This window comes from Garra rufa, chromosome 18 (assembly GCF_049309525.1).
Source record: "Garra rufa chromosome 18, GarRuf1.0, whole genome shotgun sequence".
In the NCBI taxonomy this organism is placed as follows: Eukaryota; Metazoa; Chordata; class Actinopteri; order Cypriniformes; family Cyprinidae; genus Garra; species Garra rufa.
The window spans coordinates 11,197,618-11,219,458 of record NC_133378.1 but is presented as its reverse complement, the minus strand read 5'-3'; the positions used below and the strand labels follow the sequence as shown (position 1 = coordinate 11,219,458).

Here is a 21,841-nt window from a genome sequence, read left to right as displayed (position 1 = left end):
ATTTCCACCCTCAGCGTCTGACATAGAACTGAAACCAAGTCTTACTGTAATCTGTTTATAAAACAAAATGATATTTTACTAATTGAAGAACACCTTTACTTTTAACTGTGCTACAAATTATGTGTGCATGTTTAATATGCAAAATGAATGAATCAGGTAGAATAATAAGAAATATATAGAAAGCACTTTCTCTTCTGTGGTTTGTCTGAAATTAACTTCTCTACCAAATGAAATAGTGTTTATAACTAAACTACCATGCAGTTTTGAATCTACGTATTTTGACAGAAGAATAACAGAGACCTCTAATATTAGTAATGTTAGAGACTAGTTAAAATAGTTGGTACAAATTAAGGGCACCTGTCAAGTTTGAGATTTTGGGCTTTTTGCTTTTTCATAAAGTGTTTTTTCAAACTAGTGGAAAGAAAACATCCAAAAGACACTGTTAAGTGTTTCTTTTATATCACTTTATCTATTTGTGTCAATAGATTTCAGTTACAATACACATTTTTAAAGGTCGTTTTCTGAAAATGAGTTTTTTTCTCCTACAATGAGCCATAAATCTCCACTTCAGTAGCACTTACACACACCAGACTTTACATTTTTAATCCTGTCTATATCCTGAAGGTTTTAACAGAGGGATTTGTTCATATATAATTTGCTTGGTTTTATAAATTTTATTTCCCAAAAAAACCTGTAAAACATATATAATTTTCTGTCTGTTCTAAGTATTTTCTGAATTGTGGAGTGACAAAATGAGACCCAAAATCCTCTCTGTAAAAGCTTTTGACTTTTAAAAAAAATACAATAAAATAAAAAATAAACAAGAATTTTGAAACTGACCTCATCCAGTGTTTAGATTTTTGCACTAGACATAAATGCAAATTAGCAGATATTTCATTAAATAATGCCTCATTTGCATATTTAAACCTAACATAGAAAACCTGTAATACAAAAAAAATGTTTGCAACTATCAATATAATCAATCAACTGGGTAAGTAAGGCGATAACTATTAGTTATTATTATTATTTTTTTTCCCATTATTCACCTGCAGTCTAAATCTGTTAGTTTTAATTGAAAAAGTAAGACTGGATCACAAAGTTGATGTATGAGAATGTTATTTTTTGTGAATTTTTTATATTATACCGCCATCGCGTGGACATTAATTGTTCTGTTTACAAAATTGCACAGAGAGAAATGAATACGCAAATCCGTTTATTTAAAAACACAAACAACGATTATCCGCGGTGAATAATACAAATTCTAAAAAAAAAAAAAAAAAAAAAAAATCATGTACTGAACAAGTGAAATGCAACTGTTTATAACATGTAGATAAGTCAAAATGTGAAAAACCTTACTGATTTAAGAGTAACGCCCCCTTTTCGGTTCCAGCCAATGAAAAGATGCTGACACAAGGCTCTCGTCATTTCTGGGATTTGTAGTTCCACGCTTCATGCGGCTGCATTCGACAGCCTTCCTAACGGACTACAAAACGAAACTAGCGGAGCGCACAGAGGACTGACAGCTTGACATCACGGTGGCTGGCACTTCGTGCGTCTGAGAGTACGGCTCTGAACTGACGTATTATTTTCCACCTGGGAGCTGACGAAAGTTGACAACTTTGAAAATGCAGTCCGAATCGGGGATCGTGCCCGACTTTGAAGTCGGAGAGGAATTTCACGAGGAGCCTAAAACGTATTACGAGTTAAAGAGCCAGCCGCTGAAAAACAGGTCAGTGAATGGAGCGTTTGACAGCTCTGAAATGCATTTTTTTCCTGTTGCATGTTTTTAAAAAGTGTGATATGTTGTGCAAAGACTTTGTTTTATTGTTTAATTAGTTAGTTGCTAGTTTTGCCTTTTTAATAAGAATCAGCTGCGCTGTCTCCATCCACAAACCGGAGTGTTTAGCGGTGTTGACAGCCGCGCTTATTATAATAGCAGCGTTGAAGTTGCGTTGCGTCCCGTTTCGTGCAGCGCTTATGGGTGTTACAGTAGACAACGCCTTAGGATACAACATCATCATCAAATATTTACTCATGTAGCCTGTGTCTGTATGCAGACCTTAGTTATGAAACTCTTTTAAAAGTGTGTTGAACTTTGGCGACACTTTCTAATGACTTTCATAAACATTATGTAAAGCAGATCTGTCTCCTCAGTTATAAATACAGCAGATCCCAAAGATTAGTCGCACTTTTTATTCCGGTCAATATTTTAGTGTGATTAGCCTATATTGTGTATAAACACAAACTGACTGCTAAACATATTGAACATCTCCACCGATAAAATATACACTCTTTTACATACTTTTGTGACAGTAGCAGTGCATGTTTTGCAGGAAAAGCGGAAATATTTATTTTGAAACACAAAACGATGAGTGAAAACAGCAGATGTGTAAAAGTAAGAAAGACAAACAATTAAATAAATAGGTTAGGCTTACTAATAATGCAATAAATTGTAATGCTTATTGTTATTGTAAATATTAACATTAAATTGATGAAGACAGCTGAATCTTTTGGTTAAATCTACTATATCGTGTATTGTAGTTAACTCTGAATGTGTCAACGTGGTTTTATTTTGTTCACTTGTTACCAACAGCTAAAAAAATAGGATGATACTAGATTTTTGTGTACAATTCAGAAAAAAAAATAGTCTAGAGGGTTTTTAACTGTTTTTGAAATTTATAAAACCACTATTAGAGGAAACAAACACTTGTGCATTCATACTTTTGACACAAAACCTTATAGTTTATCATTTTATTGAAATATTTCAGCTGTGACAACTAGCCCCGGTCTTAACTATATGAAAATATTTTTAAAAGTTTCAAACTAATGATTTTTTTTTTTTTTTTAGATAATAAAGTGCAGCCTGTGTTTTATATTAGGTAGACATTTTGTGTATTTTTATTTATTTATTTTTAATTTTTATTATTTTAAATTTATGAGGTCAGTTTATAAAAAAATAGACTGTTAGTTATTACTGTTATGGGCAGTTTTAGGTGATTTTTGTAACTTAATGTTTCATTATTTAATTTAATTTAATTTTATTATTTATTTATTTATTTATTTTATTTCAAGCAGCACCAGCATGAAGCTGAAATTGTCATACAAATGAATTCACAGTCAAAACTGAGACGAAAAAACGTGAGAGTTTTAACAGACAAAGTGTTTTATTTGAATGCTTTTTATACTGTTCAGGCAAAAGTCTAAACAAAAATAGACTAAATAACTAAATGAGATATATTGGATTTTTAGAAACACTTAATTTTAAAGTGTCCTTGGTACACATGTTACATGTACTTAATATTATAATAACAATTAATTATGCATAAACATGCAAGTAACCCTAAGGCAAACCCTAACTATATAGTACTTGTAGTTAATTAATATTACTTAGGACTTAAATGTATAATAACACTGTAACAAGGACACCTTAAAATGAAGTGTGACTGGATTTGTATATTATTTTATATTGTTGTGCTTTGCTGAAGTTCATAGATGCTTTATGCTCCTCATGTAAAGTCTTTTAGCTTTAAGCTGATGTGATTTGAGATCTTTCTGATATATGTGCATATGCATATGTAGTCACACTTTTGATGTTGATGCACAAGTTCATCTTCTAAAATGTTACATTTATATCAAATGAATGCATAGGTATGCAAATGAAAAGTAATTTTTCTTCCTCATCAGCACTAACTGCGTTTTCCCAGACTGTTTCGCCATGGCAGTCTTCGGTGCAGCTTTATTGGCAGACGGTGAGATCTTAATTTAGATGAGGCAGACGGCTCTGGCCGCCATGAGGTGAAAATTAACATCATAAATATAGAAGCGCAGGCTAATACCTCAGATGCTGCGGGTAATTTTTGGGGGGACTATTTTGGCTTGTTGCTAAAATATTGAGCGCAATAACGAGGGTGTTGGATCACAAACGAATGCAAGATGTGACACTTTTGATTGATTGTATCTGAAGTTTGGATCCATGTTCCCAGTCATGAGAGATTTTTGTTATTTTAAATGAAATGTTACCATTTCTATAATGAATATACATTGTTGTTTGTTTCTAGTGTGGCTTTTAAAAATCCACTGGGAAAGTCATAGAAATTAATTAAACTCATCATTGCCCTTAAAATGTATCAGAGTGGGGTTCGTAATTCAGCTCAAGTATATGTTCATTTTTTTACGATGCTGCAAGGTATTTCTACAGATGTACCCAAACTTTTACTACGAAAGGCCAAACATCTAACTTTATTGAGGGCAGTGGGTTGAAAACAGATGTTATGTTATATCTAGCTATAATATGTTAAAAATGCCCGGTAAACTTCAGTTAAATGTGACCCTGGACCACAAAACCAGTCATAAGGGTCATTTTTTGTGAAAGTTGTATAAATAGTTTTCCATTGATGTGTGGTTTGTTAGTATAGGACAATATTTGGCTGAGATACAACTATTTGAAAATCTAGAGTCAAAGTATTAAAAGTATAAGAGAATCACCTTTAAAGTTGTCCAAATGAAGTTCTTAGCAATGCATATTACTAATCAAAAATTAAGTTTTGATATATTTGCGGTAGGAAATTTACAAAATATCTTCATGGAACGTGATGTTTACTTAATATTCTAATAATTTTTGTCATACAAGAAAAATCAATAATTTTGACCACCCATACGGTGTATTTTTGGCTATTGCTACAAATACACCAGTGCTACTAAAAACTGCTTTTGTGGTCCAGGGTCACATATTGTCTTTCAATGCAAAAAACGAAACAAAATATAGCTGCAAGCAGCACAACAGAGGTAAAGTGTTCTGCTCAGTAATAACTTGGTAAAGATCAAGATTCTCCAACCCTGCTCCTGGAGAACTCCCTTCCTGCAGACTTAATTTTTCAATGCTGCTTCAACACACTTGTCTGTAATTAGCCCTGAACACCTTGATTAGCTGTTTCAGGTGTGTTTGATTAGGGTTGAAGATCCCCGTTTGTAACATTTATAAGGCCAAAATACAACGTGAGGGAACAACCACAAACACCTTCGTAACAACAAACCTAATAAGACACTTCCATCATCAGAACCATCACTCAGCTGAATATACACCGTTTGAAAAGAGGAAAGAAGCTAAAGCTAGCGCTCCGAGTCTAAGCCAAAGCTCGCAAAGTGTCGAAGGTGGTAGATCGCCCTCAAATTCCAGATTTTAAATAGATGTATCTCGGCCAAATATTGTCCTATCCTTACTTATTTGTTGAGCTTTCATATGATGTATACATCTCAGTTTTGTAAAATTTAACCTTATGACTGGTTTTGTGGTCCAGGGTCACATATGTGAATGAATATTCTTGATGAAAAGGCAGAAATGCTTCTCTTTATCAAGAAACATTGGCCATTAATGCTCAAGTAATAGATTTAGTACTAGCATTGCTATTTCTACCTGTTTGAAGACACAGTGCACTTTTTGTTTTCAAAGTTATTGTTGTGAGACGATCCTGTAATTAATTTTTTTTTAAAAATCCATATAAAATCCATTGAAGAAAAGTAGATTTTTGTAAGTAAGCCTGCTTTGTTACTTATATTTTATTTCTAATGTTTTCAAGGCTCAGAGCACTTTATTTTGTTAATTTTTATTATGAGAAGATGCTGTAATGTTTATTCATTTCTTTTATTATAAAATATCAAACAGATTTTTGTAACTAGTATAACTATTACAGGAACTAATTTTTTACCTTTTTCAAAGGCACAAAGCACTTTATTTTGTTGTTAAAGTTATTTTGTTGTAAGAAGATCCTGTAATGTTTATTAATTTATTTTATTATAAAATAGATTTAATTAAAGAAAATATTTCTGTATATGCTTTCATTACAGTAAAAATCGGAATCGGCAGGTCACACTTACTAAAAAATCTGAATCAGAATCAGCCAAGAAAATTGCAATCGGTGCATCGCTAAAAAATCCACCCAGTGGTATTTTTTAATCTTTAAAAGTAATATATATATATATATATATATGTATGTATATATATATATATATTTGCAAATGGCCTTTCTTAATAATGTGCTTGTTGGCAAGTTTCGCCGATAAATGCGGCTAAAGTAAACATAATCCCAGAGAGGGGCGGGCCGAGCAGAGCTCGGTGGCATTTAAAGGGGTCATGTCTTAAAATGAGCTGATATTTTGCAGAGCTGATTCTGACAAGGTAAAATGGTGTTTTTTACACTACTATTGAGAATTTATAACCAAAGTATAGACTTTTCATTAAGACCCTAAAGAATCATATGAACTTGTGGAAAATGGGCATCCAATGACCCCTTTAAGAAAACGGTGTGGTATATCAAAAAGATTTTGATAACTTTTGGCCAGCATTTTCTGAAGACGATCTGAGGTAATTTAGATGAAAATCGCACAAACCACCTAGGATGAGTTCACTTTGGGTGCTTGGCCCCTTCAAATCTTAAAAAAAATGTGACATGGTGGGCTAAATAGAAGGTCTTAAAATGACAACTTAGGCCTGAAAGCTCTATTTTGAACATCTTTGTCCTACTACTACTGTCAACTTTTTTACTTAAAGGTGAAGTAAGCAGCTTCTCTATGATTAGTGCCATTTACAGTTACAAAAATTAAGCATGTTAAACAATCTTTGCAACGGCCCCTTACATGCATCACAGCCTTATGATAATTCTTATCCTTACAAAATTGTACTATCTGGGTCTTGACTATAAATAGCTGACAAAACTTGAACTCTAACTTAACTGTCAAGAAGAAACTCTCGATTAAAATCCAAAGATTCCACTAAGTGTCTCCAACTTTTAAAAATATTGCCAAAGTTTTTCTTTTGTTTTACCCTATTTACCCCACATGTCTATTGGCTTGCACTTATGTAAATGATTTTTTACTCCCATGTAATGCATCATGATCCCATGATCTCACATCGCCTTAATAGGATCAGCTTACTTCAGTAGCCATGCCCCAAACTCTCACTATTGGTTGAGCTGGAATGATTGACGGGTCTGGGCGGGCCACTTGTTTTAATGGTGTTTTAATGTTTTAATGGTGTCTGGAAGGCTCAATGTTTACTCTTTAGGAGGAGACAATCCTATGAATGGCATACCTGTAATAATAAATTATCTATAACCTGGATTAAGAGAATGCGTTTTGAAAAAAAAAAAAAAAAAAAAAACCCTACAAACACATTTCAAATTAAACTGTTTAGTCATCATCACTCAAAACTAGCCCAATCATGTTCCCCAGTAAAAATCGCATTTCAGAGGGCAAAATACATGCTTTTTTCGTCGGGTTTTCCTGAAAAAAATCTGCATTTTAGGGGATAAATCTAATGTTATTGGGGTCGCTTCAACCCACGGACATGAAAAACAACTCGCAGCAACAGTTTAAAAGTAGCCCAATTTAGTGGGAAAATTGTGGACTTGGCAACTCTGGTCATTACGTTTAGTTAGCTGAATGTTAACACAATCCCTGAAATTTTCTTTCAAAATAAGTCATTTGATGGTCTAACATTTGAAAATGAATCAAGTCAGCTGTAAATATTATCATTATTAATTTACAGCTTTAATGTAAAATGTATTATTTTAATATACTTATTATTATTACACTTTAAATGCTTTAATGGTGCCTGGAAGACTCAATGTTTACACTTTAGGAGGAGACAATCCTATGAATGGCATACCTGTAATAATAAATGAACTATAACCTGGATTAAGAATTAAGAATGCATTTTGACATAAAAAACCCCTGCAAACTACACCTTTCAAATTAAACTGTTTAGTCATCATCAGGGTTGCCAGGTTTTCCCAACAAAACCCCAGTATAAAATGCGTTTGGATGGTAAAATACATCTGCATTTCAGCAGATAAATATAACGTTGTTGGGTTACCTAAACCCACGGACATGTAAAACAACTCGCAGCAACAGTTTTGAAGTAGCCCAATTTCACGGTAAAATCATGGACTTGGCAACCCTCGTCATTATGTTTAGTTAGCTGAATACTAACACAATCCCTGCAATTTTCTTTCAAAATAAGGCATTTGATGGTCTAAGTCTAATCAAGTCACCTGTAAATATTAGCATTTTTAATTTACTAATTAATTTAATGTAAAACATGTATTATTTTTTATACTTATTGTTATTACAGTTTAAATGCTGTGACGGTGCCTGGAAGGCTCACTGTTTACACTGGAGACAATCCTATGAATGGCATACCTGTAATAATAATCTATAAGAGAATGCATTTTGACATAAAATTTTTGAAATTACAGGTATGCCCCCCCCCCCAGTAAAACATGCGTTCAGAGGGTAAAATACAGTTGTTTGGTGGGGTTCTCTTGGTAAAATCTGATTTAAAATCTGAAATCCATTTTAGTGGATAAATATAACGTTATTGGGGCCCGATTTTGTGGGAATCCTATACAATCCCTGCAATTTTCTTTCAAAATAAGACATCTGATGGTCTAACATTTAAAAATGAATCAAGTCAGCTGTAAATATTAACATTATTAATTTACAGTTCTAATGTAAAACATGAAATATGTCAATATATTTATTATTATTATATTTTTTCTGAAACATTTGTTTTACAGTGGTAATGTGTGTATTTAGTGTATTTTATTAAAAAATGTAATTTTGTATAAATAATAATAATAAATATTGAGCAATGGAAAGGCACTATATAAATAAAACCTATTTTTTTTATAGCCATAATAATATATAATCACAAAATTTCAAAAGCATTTAAAAATTCAGTCTATCTTAAAATACAGTAATTTTCCCCTTTTTTAACTTTACTGTATTTAGTAGTTGTTCGCTATTTAGTTGTTCTATTAGTTGTAAGCAGAATTTGTAAAACTTGAGCCTCATGCAGCATTATGGAGCATTATCAGTAAAAAAAGGGATTGATTTTGAGGTGATTAATTTAGATACATCAGAAGTTACCAAGTGCTACATGCCCTTGAGCTGTTAGAGGCTGGCATGAACTGCAGCCTGTAGCCGCTGGCAGTTGAGACTGGTGTCAAGATGTCAGAGGTAGTTCTGCGATCCTGATATTGATCTGGCAGCAGAGCCGGAGGCTGAGTGGCAGGAGCAGGTGTTTGCAGTCAAGAATCATGCTGGCCATCAATGAGAACATCCTCACATCCTGGACTCGCTCCAGCACTCCTCACAACCCTCTCTTTTCTTGAAACTCCTATTTTCATTCATGAAACAGTTTTTTGAATACAATAATGCGGTCAGTGCATACTTCTGCTCTTATAAGGACAGTGGCGGAAGATGATTGTTCTCAGCGGTTGATTAGTTGCATAATAACAGATAAGGACATGCAAGCTGGTTTGATTTTTCACAGCTTTGTCGATTACAAGGCCACTGCGGTTGGGAGTTTGACGCAAGACACTGGAGCGGTGGAGTGTATTTTTAGGTGGTCATCAGCGCAACTCCTCCTTAGTCAGATTTCAAGAGTTCCTGTTTTTTTTTTTCTTTGACCCTCCTAAAATTCCCAAAAAAGATTTCAGGCGTCAACCTTCAAATGTGCATTCATATTAACCTCCCTCTAGTGTGAAAATTTTATTTGTGATCCATATTCCCTGGAAAAGAAAGACTTTTACTCAGTAAAGTTGCATTTATTTAATCAAGTAAACTTCTCTTCAGCAGAAAAAAAATCCATATTAATAATAATCATAAATGTTTCTTGAGAAGCAAATCATCATATTAGAGTGATTTCTGAAGGATCATGTGACACTGAAGAAGTTATGATGCTAAAAAAATTCAGCTTTGATCACAGGAATAAATTACATTTTATAATATATTCACATAAAAAACAGCTTTTTTAAATTGTAAAAATATTTCACAATATAACGGTTTTTACTGTATTTCTGATCAAATAAAGGCAGCCTTGGTAAGCAGAAGGGACTTTATTTGTGATCCTGGACTCTTAATTAGCATGGATATATTTGTAACAATAGCCAACAAATATTTTATGCCAAAAATCATTAGGATATTAAGTAAAGATCATGTTCCATGAAGATATTTTGTAAATGTCTTACTGTAAATATATTAAAACTTAATTTTTGATTAGTAATATGCATTGCTAACTTCATTTGGACAACTTTAGAGGCGATTTTCGCAATATTTAGATTTTTTTTTCACCCTCAGATTCCAGATTATCAATTAGTTGTATGTCGGCCAAATATTGCTAAATAAATCTCAATTTAAAAGTGGCCCAGGGTCACATTTATTACTAGATGTATACTGTTTATTGCTATTATTAAAAAAACTTTTGAACAGTAATGTAGCTTTAAAACATTAGTAAGCATAAATTGCCTAAAACTGTCATGACTCTGGACTGTGGGTTCCCTCAGCCACCTGAGGTCGCTGTTCCCCTAGCACTACACTCCCCTGATCGTTCACATCTGTCTTGTCATTAGCACTGATTACACTCACATCTGTTCACAATTATCTGGACTATAAGAACTCTCACTTTTCATCCTGTTTCATGGCTGCATTGTCTTTTGTTCTGTCTGTATGTTTTGTGTTCCTGATATCCTGGCCTTAGACCGTGTTCCCTGTTCTGTTCATTTTGTGTTCTTGTTTCTCACGTTTGTGCCGTGTTGGCCTTTTGTTTGTTTATTTTGTTATTATTTCATTAAACTCCTCACCTGCATTTGGACCCAGACCTCACCCTTATTCGCACGTGACAAAAACAGGATGAGCAGACTGAGTCAGTTTAACATATTCCACAAAATACAGGAAGCAGACTAATAGTTAAAGTCTACAGCATACAATATTTCTAGTAAATACAATGTAGTCATCCTTAAAAAAATCAGATCAGTTTACTTGCAAAAAAGCAAATTGCAGGAGTGCTAAGCTTGTTTGGATTTTTGCAGAAACATATATACAAAAAGAGAAGACAAAACACACTTTATTCGAGATATATTCTGTGTTTCTGAAGTTTTTTAGTTGCGTGAGATGCAACACACACTTGTGAAATCAGTGTTGTGTCATCTGGGTTATGGGACATTGAGATGATCAGAGACCTTTTGGCAGTGTAGGGAAATCTGAACTAGAGCCTCTAGTGAGATGTAAACAACATGTGGACAACATGTAAACAACATTTATGTAGAGTACTATTACTAGAGTATTATTATGGATATGCTGCCTGGTACATGCTGGTCTTTTGGTACACTGCCATTCGAAAGTTTGGGATCAGTAAGATTTTTTATGGTATTTGAAGAAGTCCTTTTTATGCTTATCAAGGCAGTAATACTGTGAAATATTATTTCAATTCCTTATATTATTATTTTTTTTTTCATTTTAATAAACTTTAAAATATAAATTATTTCTTTGATCAAAGCTGAATTTTCAGCATCATTATTCCAGTCTTCAGTGTTACACAATCCTTCAGAAATCATTCTAATATGCTAATTTATTATCAGTGTTAAAACTGTTGTGCTGCTTTTTTTTGGAACCTGTGATGCTTTTTTCTTTGATTCTTTGATGAATAAAAAGTAAGTTTCAAATATATGTATTTTTTTAACAATTAAAGTTTTTACTATCACTTTTTATGCATTTAGCACATCCTTGCTGAATCAAAGTATTAATTTCTTAAAAAAAAAGAAAGAAAATATTTACTGATCCCAAACTTTTAAATAGTATATAGTGTATATTGTAACTTTATTTTTATCAAAGAATCTTGAAAAAAGTATCACAGGTCCTGAAAAATATTAAGCAGCACATTTGTTTCCAACATATAATAAATCAGCATATTAGAATGATTTCCGATAAACACTTATTGTCTACAGTAGCGATCAAAATGAAAGTATCTTATATATTCAAATATGTAAGTCTTAAGCAGTGAACATTTTGTCAGAACCTCTAGTAAATTACATTATTTTGTTTAGATTTCTAATCATTTTTCTTCAGAATCGTGAGAGAATCTCCAATTTATAAAAAAAAGTATTTTTCAGTTTATCCAGAATAATGCAGCTTTAGTTTACATGTTTATTACTGCATACAATTCATTAAAATAGAAGTTTAATTTCATAAAGTACAAGCTGATGTCAAAATACACCTACATTGTTTTGAATTTAGTTCTTAATTTAAATAAAATACTATGTTTCCCTATATATTTCATTATTGTGGATTTTTTTTAAAGTTTAAGAATCTGGTCTCGTCTCATTCTCGTGAACCCAGTCTCGTGTTTCGTCTCATCTCGTTCTTGTGAACCCAGTCTTGTGTCTCGTCTCGTTCTTGTGAACCCAGTCTAGTGTCTCGTCTCATTCTTGTGAACCCAGTCTTGTGTCTCGTCTTGTCTCATTCTCATGAACCCAGTCTCGTGTCTTGTCTTGTCTCATTCTCATGAACCCAGTCTCGTGTCTTGTCTTGTTTTGTTCTTGTGAACCAAGTCTAGTGTCTCATCTCATTCTTGTGAACCCAGTCTAGTGTCTCAACTCGTCTCGTTCTTGTGAACCCAGTCTTGTGTCTCGTCTTGTCTCATTCTCATGAACCCAGTCTTGTGTCTCGTCTTGTCTCATTCTCATGAACCCAGTCTTGTGTCTCGTCTTGTCTCATTCTCATGAACCCAGTCTCGTGTTTCGTCTCATCTCGTTCTTGTGAACCCAGTCTTGTGTCTCGTCTCGTTCTTGTGAACCCAGTCTAGTGTCTCGTCTCATTCTTGTGAACCCAGTCTTGTGTCTCGTCTTGTCTCATTCTCATGAACCCAGTCTCGTGTCTTGTCTTGTCTCATTCTCATGAACCCAGTCTCGTGTCTTGTCTTGTTTTGTTCTTGTGAACCAAGTCTAGTGTCTCATCTCATTCTTGTGAACCCAGTCTAGTGTCTCAACTCGTCTCGTTCTTGTGAACCCAGTCTTGTGTCTCGTCTTGTCTCATTCTCATGAACCCAGTCTTGTGTCTCGTCTTGTCTCATTCTCATGAACCCAGTCTCGTGTCTTGTCTTGTCTCGTTCTTGTGAACCAAGTCTAGTGTCTCAACTCGTCTCGTTCTTGTGAACCCAGTCTTGTGTCTCGTCTTGTCTCATTCTCATGAACCCAGTCTTGTGTCTCGTCTTGTCTCATTCTCATGAACCCAGTCTCGTGTCTTGTCTTGTCTCATTCTTGTGAACCCAGTCTAGTGTCTCAACTCGTCTCATTCTTGTGAACCCAGTCTAGTGTCTCAACTCGTTTTATTCTTGTGAACCCAGTCTTGTGTCTCGTCTCATTCTCATGAACCCAGTCTTGTGTCTCGTCTTGTCTCGTTCTTGTGAACCCAGTCTCGTGTCTTGTCTTGTCTAGTTCTTGTGAACCTAGTCTAGTGTCTCGTCTCCTTCTTGTGAACCCAGTCTAGTGTCTCAACTCGTCGCATTCTGCATTCGCAGTCTTGTGTCTCGTCTTGTCTCATTCTCATGAACCCAGTCTCGTGTCTCGTCTTGTCTCGTTCTTGTGAACCCAGTCTCGTGTCTTGTCTTGTCTCGTTATTGTGAACCTAGTCTAGTGTCTCGTCTCATTCTTGTGAACCCAGTCTAGTGTCTCAACTCGTCGCATTCTTGTGAACCCAGTCTTGTTTCTCGTCTCGTCTCATTCTCATGAACCCAGTCTCGTGTATCGTCTTGTCTCGTTCTTGTGAACCCAGTCTAGTGTCTCAACTCGTCTCATTCTTGTGAACCCAGTCTCGTGTCTCGTCTCGTCTCATTCTCATGAACCCAGTCTCGTGTCTCATCTTGTCTCGTACTTGTGAACCCAGTCTAGTGTCTCATCTCATTCTTTTGAACCCAGTCTCGTGTCTCAACTCGTCTCGTTCTTGTGAACCCAGTCTAGTGTCTCAACTCGTCTCGTTCTTGTGAACCCAGTCTAGTGTCTCAACTCATCTCGTTTTTGTGAACCCAGTCTAGTGTCTCGTCTTGTCTCATTCTTGTGAACCCAGTCTAGTGTCTCAACTCGTCTCGTTCTTGTGAACCCAGTCTCGTGTCTCCTCTCATTCTCATGAACCCAGTGTCGTGTCTAGTCTCGTCTCCTTTTCATGAACCCAGTGTCGTGTCTCGTCTTGTCTTGTTCTCCTGAACCCAGTCTCGTGTCTCGTCTTGTCTCATTCTCATGAACCCAGTCTCGTCTTGTTCTTGTGAACCCAGTCTCGTGTCTCATCTTGTTCTTGTAAACCCAGTCTCGTGTCTCGTCTTGTCTCATTCTCACGAACCCAGTCTCGTCTCGTTTTGATGAACCCAGTGTCGTGTCTCGTCTCATTCTCATGAACCCAGGTTTGTCTTGTTCTTGTGAACCCAGTCTTGTGTCTCATCTTGTTCTTGTGAACCCAGTTTCATGTCTCGTCTCGTCTCATTCTCATGAACCCAGTCTCGTCTCATTCTCATGAACCCAGTCTTGTCTCGTTCTCGTGAACCCAGTCTCATGTCTCATCTTGTTCTTGTGAACTCAGTCTCGTGTCTCGTCTCGTAGTCATGAACCCAGTCTCGTGTCTCGTCTCATTCTTGTGAACCCAGTCTTGTATCTTGTCTCGTCACATGGGATAAGTGTCTCATCACACCCCTATAAACTACATTTTACTGCTGAAACTGCTGGCATTTTGTGTGTTTCAGTTGAAGCCCTCTGAATATTCAGAATTTACAAGTAATTAATTCTACAAAGACATGAATGCAATTTACAAATTGAAATGTGGTAATTATGGTAATTTGACATGATGCAAACGCAAAAATGTAAATTCTGTCATCATTTACTTACCCTCATGTTGTTCCAGAATAGAGTTTATTTCTACTGTTGAACATGAAAGAAGATATGTTCAACAGTGTTAATAACTAAACAGTTGCCAGTAGCCATTGACACAAAAAAAAAATGCTATAGAAGACAATGGCTGGTTACCAAGATTGTTCAAAATATCTTCTTTTATGTTCATCGGAAAAAAGAGAAGGTTTGGAGCGACGTGAGGCCAAGTACATGATGACAGAACATTACAGTTTTATAATCATTTATTTTTTTTAATTTTGTAAAGATTATTTAAATAAACGATTACCAAAAATGATTGATTATCATAATGCTTTAAAACACTCCATTTCAGAAGCTTAAAATAATTGATGACAAATCAGCGAATCATTGCAGAGAAGTGCCGTAAATCAGATAAAATCTCTGGAGAGCTGCGGTTACCCAAAATGTTTCCTCCTCGTCACCTCATTCTGTGAAGTGTGAGTGTGTCAGTGTTTCCAGCAGAGCTGATAAAAGTTGAGTGTTGAGTGAGTGAAGACAAATACAGAGAAGAGTCAATTGAGTCACTTCAGTATCATTAGACACAGAGCATAAATGCAGTGTGAACAGAAGAGCAGTCGCTAACTGGAGTGAAGAAGACCTGTGGTAAATGACACGAGCCCAGAGGTAGGGTTTCAATCTGTTCATTTATAGATTTTAGATCTGAGATTTACAGATTAGTGTAACAAAGAAATGTTTGTATTTGCTTCTGAACAAATATTGTGCCCATTTATATTAGAGATTCTAAAAGCAAAACTATTTGACGTAACCTTTTGGTTTGCTTGGAACGTAAAGTTTGTTCTTACAGTACATTTGAATTTCATGCACTTTAATGCACATGTGTAAATTTCCTAGAGCTTTGTAGTACTTTGCAGTAATTATTCCAGCTTAGTTAGGCATGGACTAGTTAGATCCACTTCCTCCTTATTTAATTTCCAAAATCTATTGATAAACAGATTTCAATTCGTAATTTTATAATCAGTGAAATATTTTAAATATTTCACAAAATCTGTTCATTGAAATAAAGCTGCATAAAATCATATAAAAATATAAATTAAAATATAAAAAAGTAAAAAATATATAAAATAAAATCTTACATATTAAACTTAAAAAGAACTTAGAAATATTGATATATACAAAAATGTTAATAAGTACTAAAATTACTAAAATTAAAACAGAAATAAAAATAAATATATATATTAAAAAAATATAAAAATGACAAAAATATTAATATTAAATAATTTTAGTATAAAATATTAAAATAAAAGCTAATTTAAATTGAACAAAAATTACAGCAGTAAATAAATAATACTAAAATAATACTGTATATTAAATGTGACCCTGGACAACAAAACCAATCATTTTTTTAAATTGAGGTTTATACATCATATGAAATAAATATGCTTTCCACTGATCTATGTAACGGATAGGACAATATTTGGCCGAGATACAACAATCTGAAAATCTAAATATTGAGAAAATCGCATTTAAAGTTGTCCAAATGAAGTTCTTAGCAATGCATATTACTAATCAAAAATTACAGGTATGTTTTGATATATTTACGGCAGGGAATTTACAAAATATGTTCATGGAACATGATTTTTACTTAATATCCTAATGATTTTGGCATAAAAGAATACAATGTATTTGTGGCTATAAATATGCTATAAATGCTATAAATATACCAATGCTACTTAAGACTGGTTTTGTTGTCAAATAGTAGTGACATCAAATGAAATGCTCATGGTTTTATTGTGCACATTATTCCACATTTTGTATAAAACATTTATAGTAATATAAAATCATCTGTCCATACAACTCAAAATAGGTCAATTTAAGACCTTCACATGGCACACTTGCTTTTGAAGCAATTGAAAATGAGTCTGTGAGGATGAAAATGAGATCTAAAGTGTATTTCAGTACTGTCCAGTAGCACAGTTGAGCTATTTGTTGTGTTTTCTTAGCTTGTGTGTTGTCTAGGCCTCAGTAGAGCCTGAGCTGAAAGAGAGAGTTCAAGCCCAGCAAACAAGTGAGGAGAGAATGAATAAAACTTAATTATGGCAATGGGAGGCAACAAATCGAATGAAGTGCTCCCCACCCATCCTGTAAATGTTACAACAAAGAGCCCCACTATATGTCAGCTGTGACGCCGACAACAGACTGTAAACATTACAGAAAAGAGCTTCTTCCTCTTTAACGATTGCTTCACTTAATGTACAGCAAAGCCATTTGACTTTTTCACAGAAAGTGCATTTGTGTGGGATTCAGTAAAATTCAGTTTTAGTCATTTTGTTTCGCAGTACTTCTGAAAGCATGGCTATGTTTGGAATAGCATTACTTATTTTAGTATCACCAATACAGTTGAGGTCAAAAGTTTATAGACGCCTCACAGAATCTGCAAAATGTTAATTGTTTTACCAAAATAAGAGCGATCATACAAAATGCATGATATTTTTTATTTAGTACCGACCTGAATAAGATATTTCTCATGAAAGATTTTTACATATAGTCCACAAGAAAAAATAATAGTTCAATTTATAAAAATGACCCTGTTCAAAAGTTTACATACACTTGATTCTTAATACTGTGTTGTTGCCTGAATGATCCACAGCATTTTTTTTAGTGATTAGTTGAGTCCCTTGTTTGTCCTGAACAGTTAAACTGCCTGCTGTTCTTCAAAAAAATTCTTCAGGTTCCACAAATTCTTTGATTTTTCAGCATTTTTGTGTATTTGAACCCTTTCCAACAATGACTGTATGATTTTAGATTCATATTTCACACTGAGGACAACTGAGGGACTCATATGCAACTATTAAAGAAGGTTCAAACACTCACTGATGCTTCAGAAGAAAAAAAAATGATGCATTGAGGGGGTGAAAACATTTGAATAGAATATAGATGCGTACATTTTTCTTATTTTGCCTAAATATGATATTTTTTACATTTAGTGCTGCTCTTCAGAAGCTACTTTCGGAAGATACTTACATGTTTCCCAGAAGACAAAATAAGTTACATTTACCCTGATCTTCAAATTCAAAAAGTTCTCATCCCCCGGCTCTTAATGCATTGTGTTTCCTTCTGAAGCATCAGTGAGCGTTTGAACCTTCTGTAATAGTTGCATATGAGTCCCTCAGTTGTCCTCAGTGTGACAAGATGGATCTTAAAATTATACAGTCGTTGTCGGAAAGGGTTCAAATACACAAAAATGTTGAAAAAAAAGAATTCGTTGGACCTGAAGGATTTTCTGAAGAACAGCAGGCAGTTTAACTGTTTAGGACAAACAAGGGATTCATAAAAAATAAAAAAATAAAAAATAAAAAAAAAACAGCTGTGGATCATTCAGATAACAACAGAGTTTAAAAAATCAAGTGACTTTTGATCAGGGTCATTATTATAAATTCAACTATTATTTTCTTATTTTCTCTTAACTTGTAAAAAATGTTGCTCTGGGAATATATATTGTATTTCAAGTAATGTTAATTTTATTTCAAATAATGAATTCTTAACCCTTTTAACGTAACATATATGTTTCAACACATTATTTAATTCTACTGCTAAAAATGTATTGTCATTTATTTCACATAATTTAAAGGTCCACTGAAGTGCCTTGAAACATGCAGCGTTATTCTATGTGGTGATGTACTTTTAACTGAAACAAAAACATATCGCCCAGCCCCGCCCACTTCTTTTGAATAGCCAATCTGCTCGGGCCAGAGCCATTGAGCTCGGTAAAGCCGCATTTGTAAGCTTATGACAGCCACAGACTAATAAATTACCCCATAGATTCAATATGAAACTCTTGCTAAAACAAAATAGTGATCATAATCATGCTGAGGCTGTGTAGTTTAATACATGCCGATCGCACATATGAGCGCATATGATCTGCTCCGTGTATTGCGTCTCTGTGTAGGGGGCGGGACGCTACGGACTCTAGAGAGCATTTGATTGGACAGAACGTTTGATGAGTAGCTGAAGTGCACGGTGATGTCATCAAAATCGTTGATTCATATTGGCGGAAGTGACGAGACTGTAAGTTTTGAATGCTCATATCTTGTAAATGCGAATTTTGTTGTTGTTTTGATTTTGAACCACACTAGCTTATAGATAATCTTAAGGCTAATATATTCATACAAAAAGCCAAAAAAAATTTAATTTTGATTTCAGGGGGACTTTAACAGCCTGATGTAAATTATGTATTTATTATTGAAAAACAAACAAACAAACAAACAAAAAAACATTTCCATTAGTATTATCACTCAAAAATGTCCCCACATGGCATTGTTTAGTAGTTCACAAGGATTGGCAAAACAGAAAAGGGCAGGAAAAAAATGCATGAATAAATATATAAATAAATTAATAAAGACATAAAGATATTGACCATAATGATATGACAATACAGTAATGTAGTGCAAATATAGAGTGTAGAGTGTAGCAAACATGCAAAAAATGTCAAAATCCCTTTACAAAACAATTAAAAATAGCTAAAACAACGATGCAAATAATTTTGAAGTTGAAGGAGAAAATTAGATTTTTTGAACTGGAGTAAACAGATGAAAAACTAACCATGCATTCATCACATAGCCAGTGCAAGACAAGCATTTGTGGTTAAAAAGTATATAAATTTTATTTTTTTTTATTTGGACCTTTAACCCATTGATCCCCATCGAAGTCCACTATATGGAGAAAAATCCTGGAACGTTTTCCTCAAAAAACGTAATTTCTTTTCGACTGAAGAAAGAAAGACATTAACATCTTAGATGACAAGGGGGTGAGTAAAATATCAAAACATTTCTAGATTCTAATGAACTAATCCTTTAATCTGCCTTTCAGAAAACATATATTGTTAGAATCTATATTCAACAAAGATGCTTTATTAGAATTATGTTGTTTACCCCTTTAAGCCATTTTAGAGGAAAACCATAAGTATGCAGTGTGCGGGCATTCATACTGAACAGAGCCAAAATCGTGTATGCGTCTTTACACTTGTGTGTGTGTGTGTGTGGAGGCCTGTCGAGCTGTGAAAGGAAAGTGTGCTCTCTAACATGCTTTGTTATAATTAACACAACACTGTTTGCCAGGAGAGAGAGAGAGCGTGAGTGTGTGCGAGTTGCAGAGAGTTGGCAGCTGCACCTGTCCCGCTCCTCCTCCTCCTCTTGCCCGCTCCACCTGTAATGACCCCCGTCTCTCACAGAAGGTGACTGTGAAGGTGAAACGTGACAGAGAAAGCGCCCTCTAGTGTACGTGACCTCGAAGAAAACCTCAGAAACATGACTGCATAAGTACTACACTGTCATGTGTGTAAACATGACCCACATCTGACCCACATTCGGCAATGTCATAATGTTATTAGTCATTAAAATCATGTTAACATGTCATGTTTAGTAATGAATCTCATGAAAACATGCCCGTATTTGGCCATACTTGACTTCAAACCAAAATACACCCACATATATTGAGTTAATGTATACTCTGTATGAAGTAAATAGAAGTTTATAAAGTCTGTTTCTTTAATATTTTTACAAGTTAATATATTTTTAATACATTAACTTGTAATATTTTAACATTTTTAAACAAATCAAAACATTTAATACGCTCATGTAATACAGTAAAACATTTACAATAAAAGTTATTGCCATTTAATACAATATAAATATCAATGAAAAAAGAAAATCAAATTAAGTTAAAGTGTTTTATTCAAGAATTGCAGTAAAAAAAAATTTATAAATATAATTCTAATTTATTATAATTATTTACTATAAATTATTGAAATTGTATTAAAAGACAAATAAAAAATTACAAAAGTGAATATGCAAATATGCAAAGTAAAATATAATTATTTTAATGATTATTTTCATTTTATTTACTTTTTATATTTCCTATTATTTAAAAAATATATTGTCATATTACAATTATATAATGTAATACTTGCAATATAAATTAATGGCATGTACTACAGTCAAAATATTAAATAATACATAAAATAGAGTAAACATGATTGCGTTATAGAAATATAGAATTATAAAATGCATTACAGTAATAATTATTTATTTTACATGTACTACTTATAATTATGTACTATAAATTGATTACAATTTGCATTTTATAAATTATACATACAGTAAAATAATGGCATGTAATACAGAAAAAATATTAAATAATACATAAAATAGGATAAAAATTACTGTATTATATAATTATCAGTATTATAGAATGCATTACAGTAGTAATTATTTATTACACATGTAATACTTAATTATTTACTATAAATTGCTGATTATAAATTGCATTCAATTATATTATACTTACAATAAAATTAATGGCATGTAATACAGTAAAAATATTAAATAATACATAAAATAGGGTAATCATTACTGTATTATAGATATATCATAGTATTATAAAATGTATTACAGTAGTAATTATTTATTATACATTTGATACTTATAATTATTTATTAAAATTTATTGATTATAATTTACATTTTATTATACTTACATTAAAATCAATGGCATGTAATACAGTAAAAATATGAAATAATACATAAAATAGGATAAAAATGACTGTATTATGGAAAATAGTATTACAGAATGCATTACAGTAGTAATGATTTATTATACATGTAATACTTATAATTATTTACTAAGAATTATTGATTATAATTTACATATAATTTAAAATTAATGGCATGTAATACAGTAAAAATATTAAATAATACATAAAATAGGCTAAAAATTACATCTAGAAATTTTATAGTATTATAAAATGCATTACAGTAATAATTATTCATTATGCATGTAATACTTATAATGTTTTACTAAAAATTATTTATAAAAATTTACTTACAGGAAAATTAAAGGCATGTTATACAGTAAAAATATTAAGTTAATATTAAATAATACATAAAATAGGGTAAAAATGACTGTATTATAGAATTATCAGTCTTATAGAATGCATTACAGTAGTAAATATTTAATATACATGTAATACTTGTAGTTATTTACCAAAAATTATTGATTATAATTTACATTTTATAAATTACAGTAAAATTAATGGCATGTAATACAGTAAAAATATTCAATAATACATAAAATAAGGTAAAAATTACTATTATAGAA

At 33.1% G+C, this 21,841-nt stretch overlaps 1 protein-coding gene across 4 annotated transcripts in view; it reads left to right on the top strand.

Annotated features, from left to right (window-relative positions):
- Nucleotides 1–1,625: 1,625 nt before the first annotated feature.
- Nucleotides 1,626–21,841, top strand: part of mitfb (melanocyte inducing transcription factor b) — an 87,712-nt gene continuing 67,496 nt past the window's right edge. For 2 of the 4 annotated variants that reach the window (XM_073822852.1, XM_073822849.1), the window contains exon 1: nt 1,626–1,729. In XM_073822852.1, coding sequence (XP_073678953.1) covers nt 1,626–1,729 — 104 coding nt within the window. Of the gene's footprint in view, nt 1,734–17,852; nt 17,860–21,841 lie in introns of all 4 variants that reach the window. The other 2 variants (XM_073822850.1, XM_073822851.1) reach the window with 2 other exon arrangements.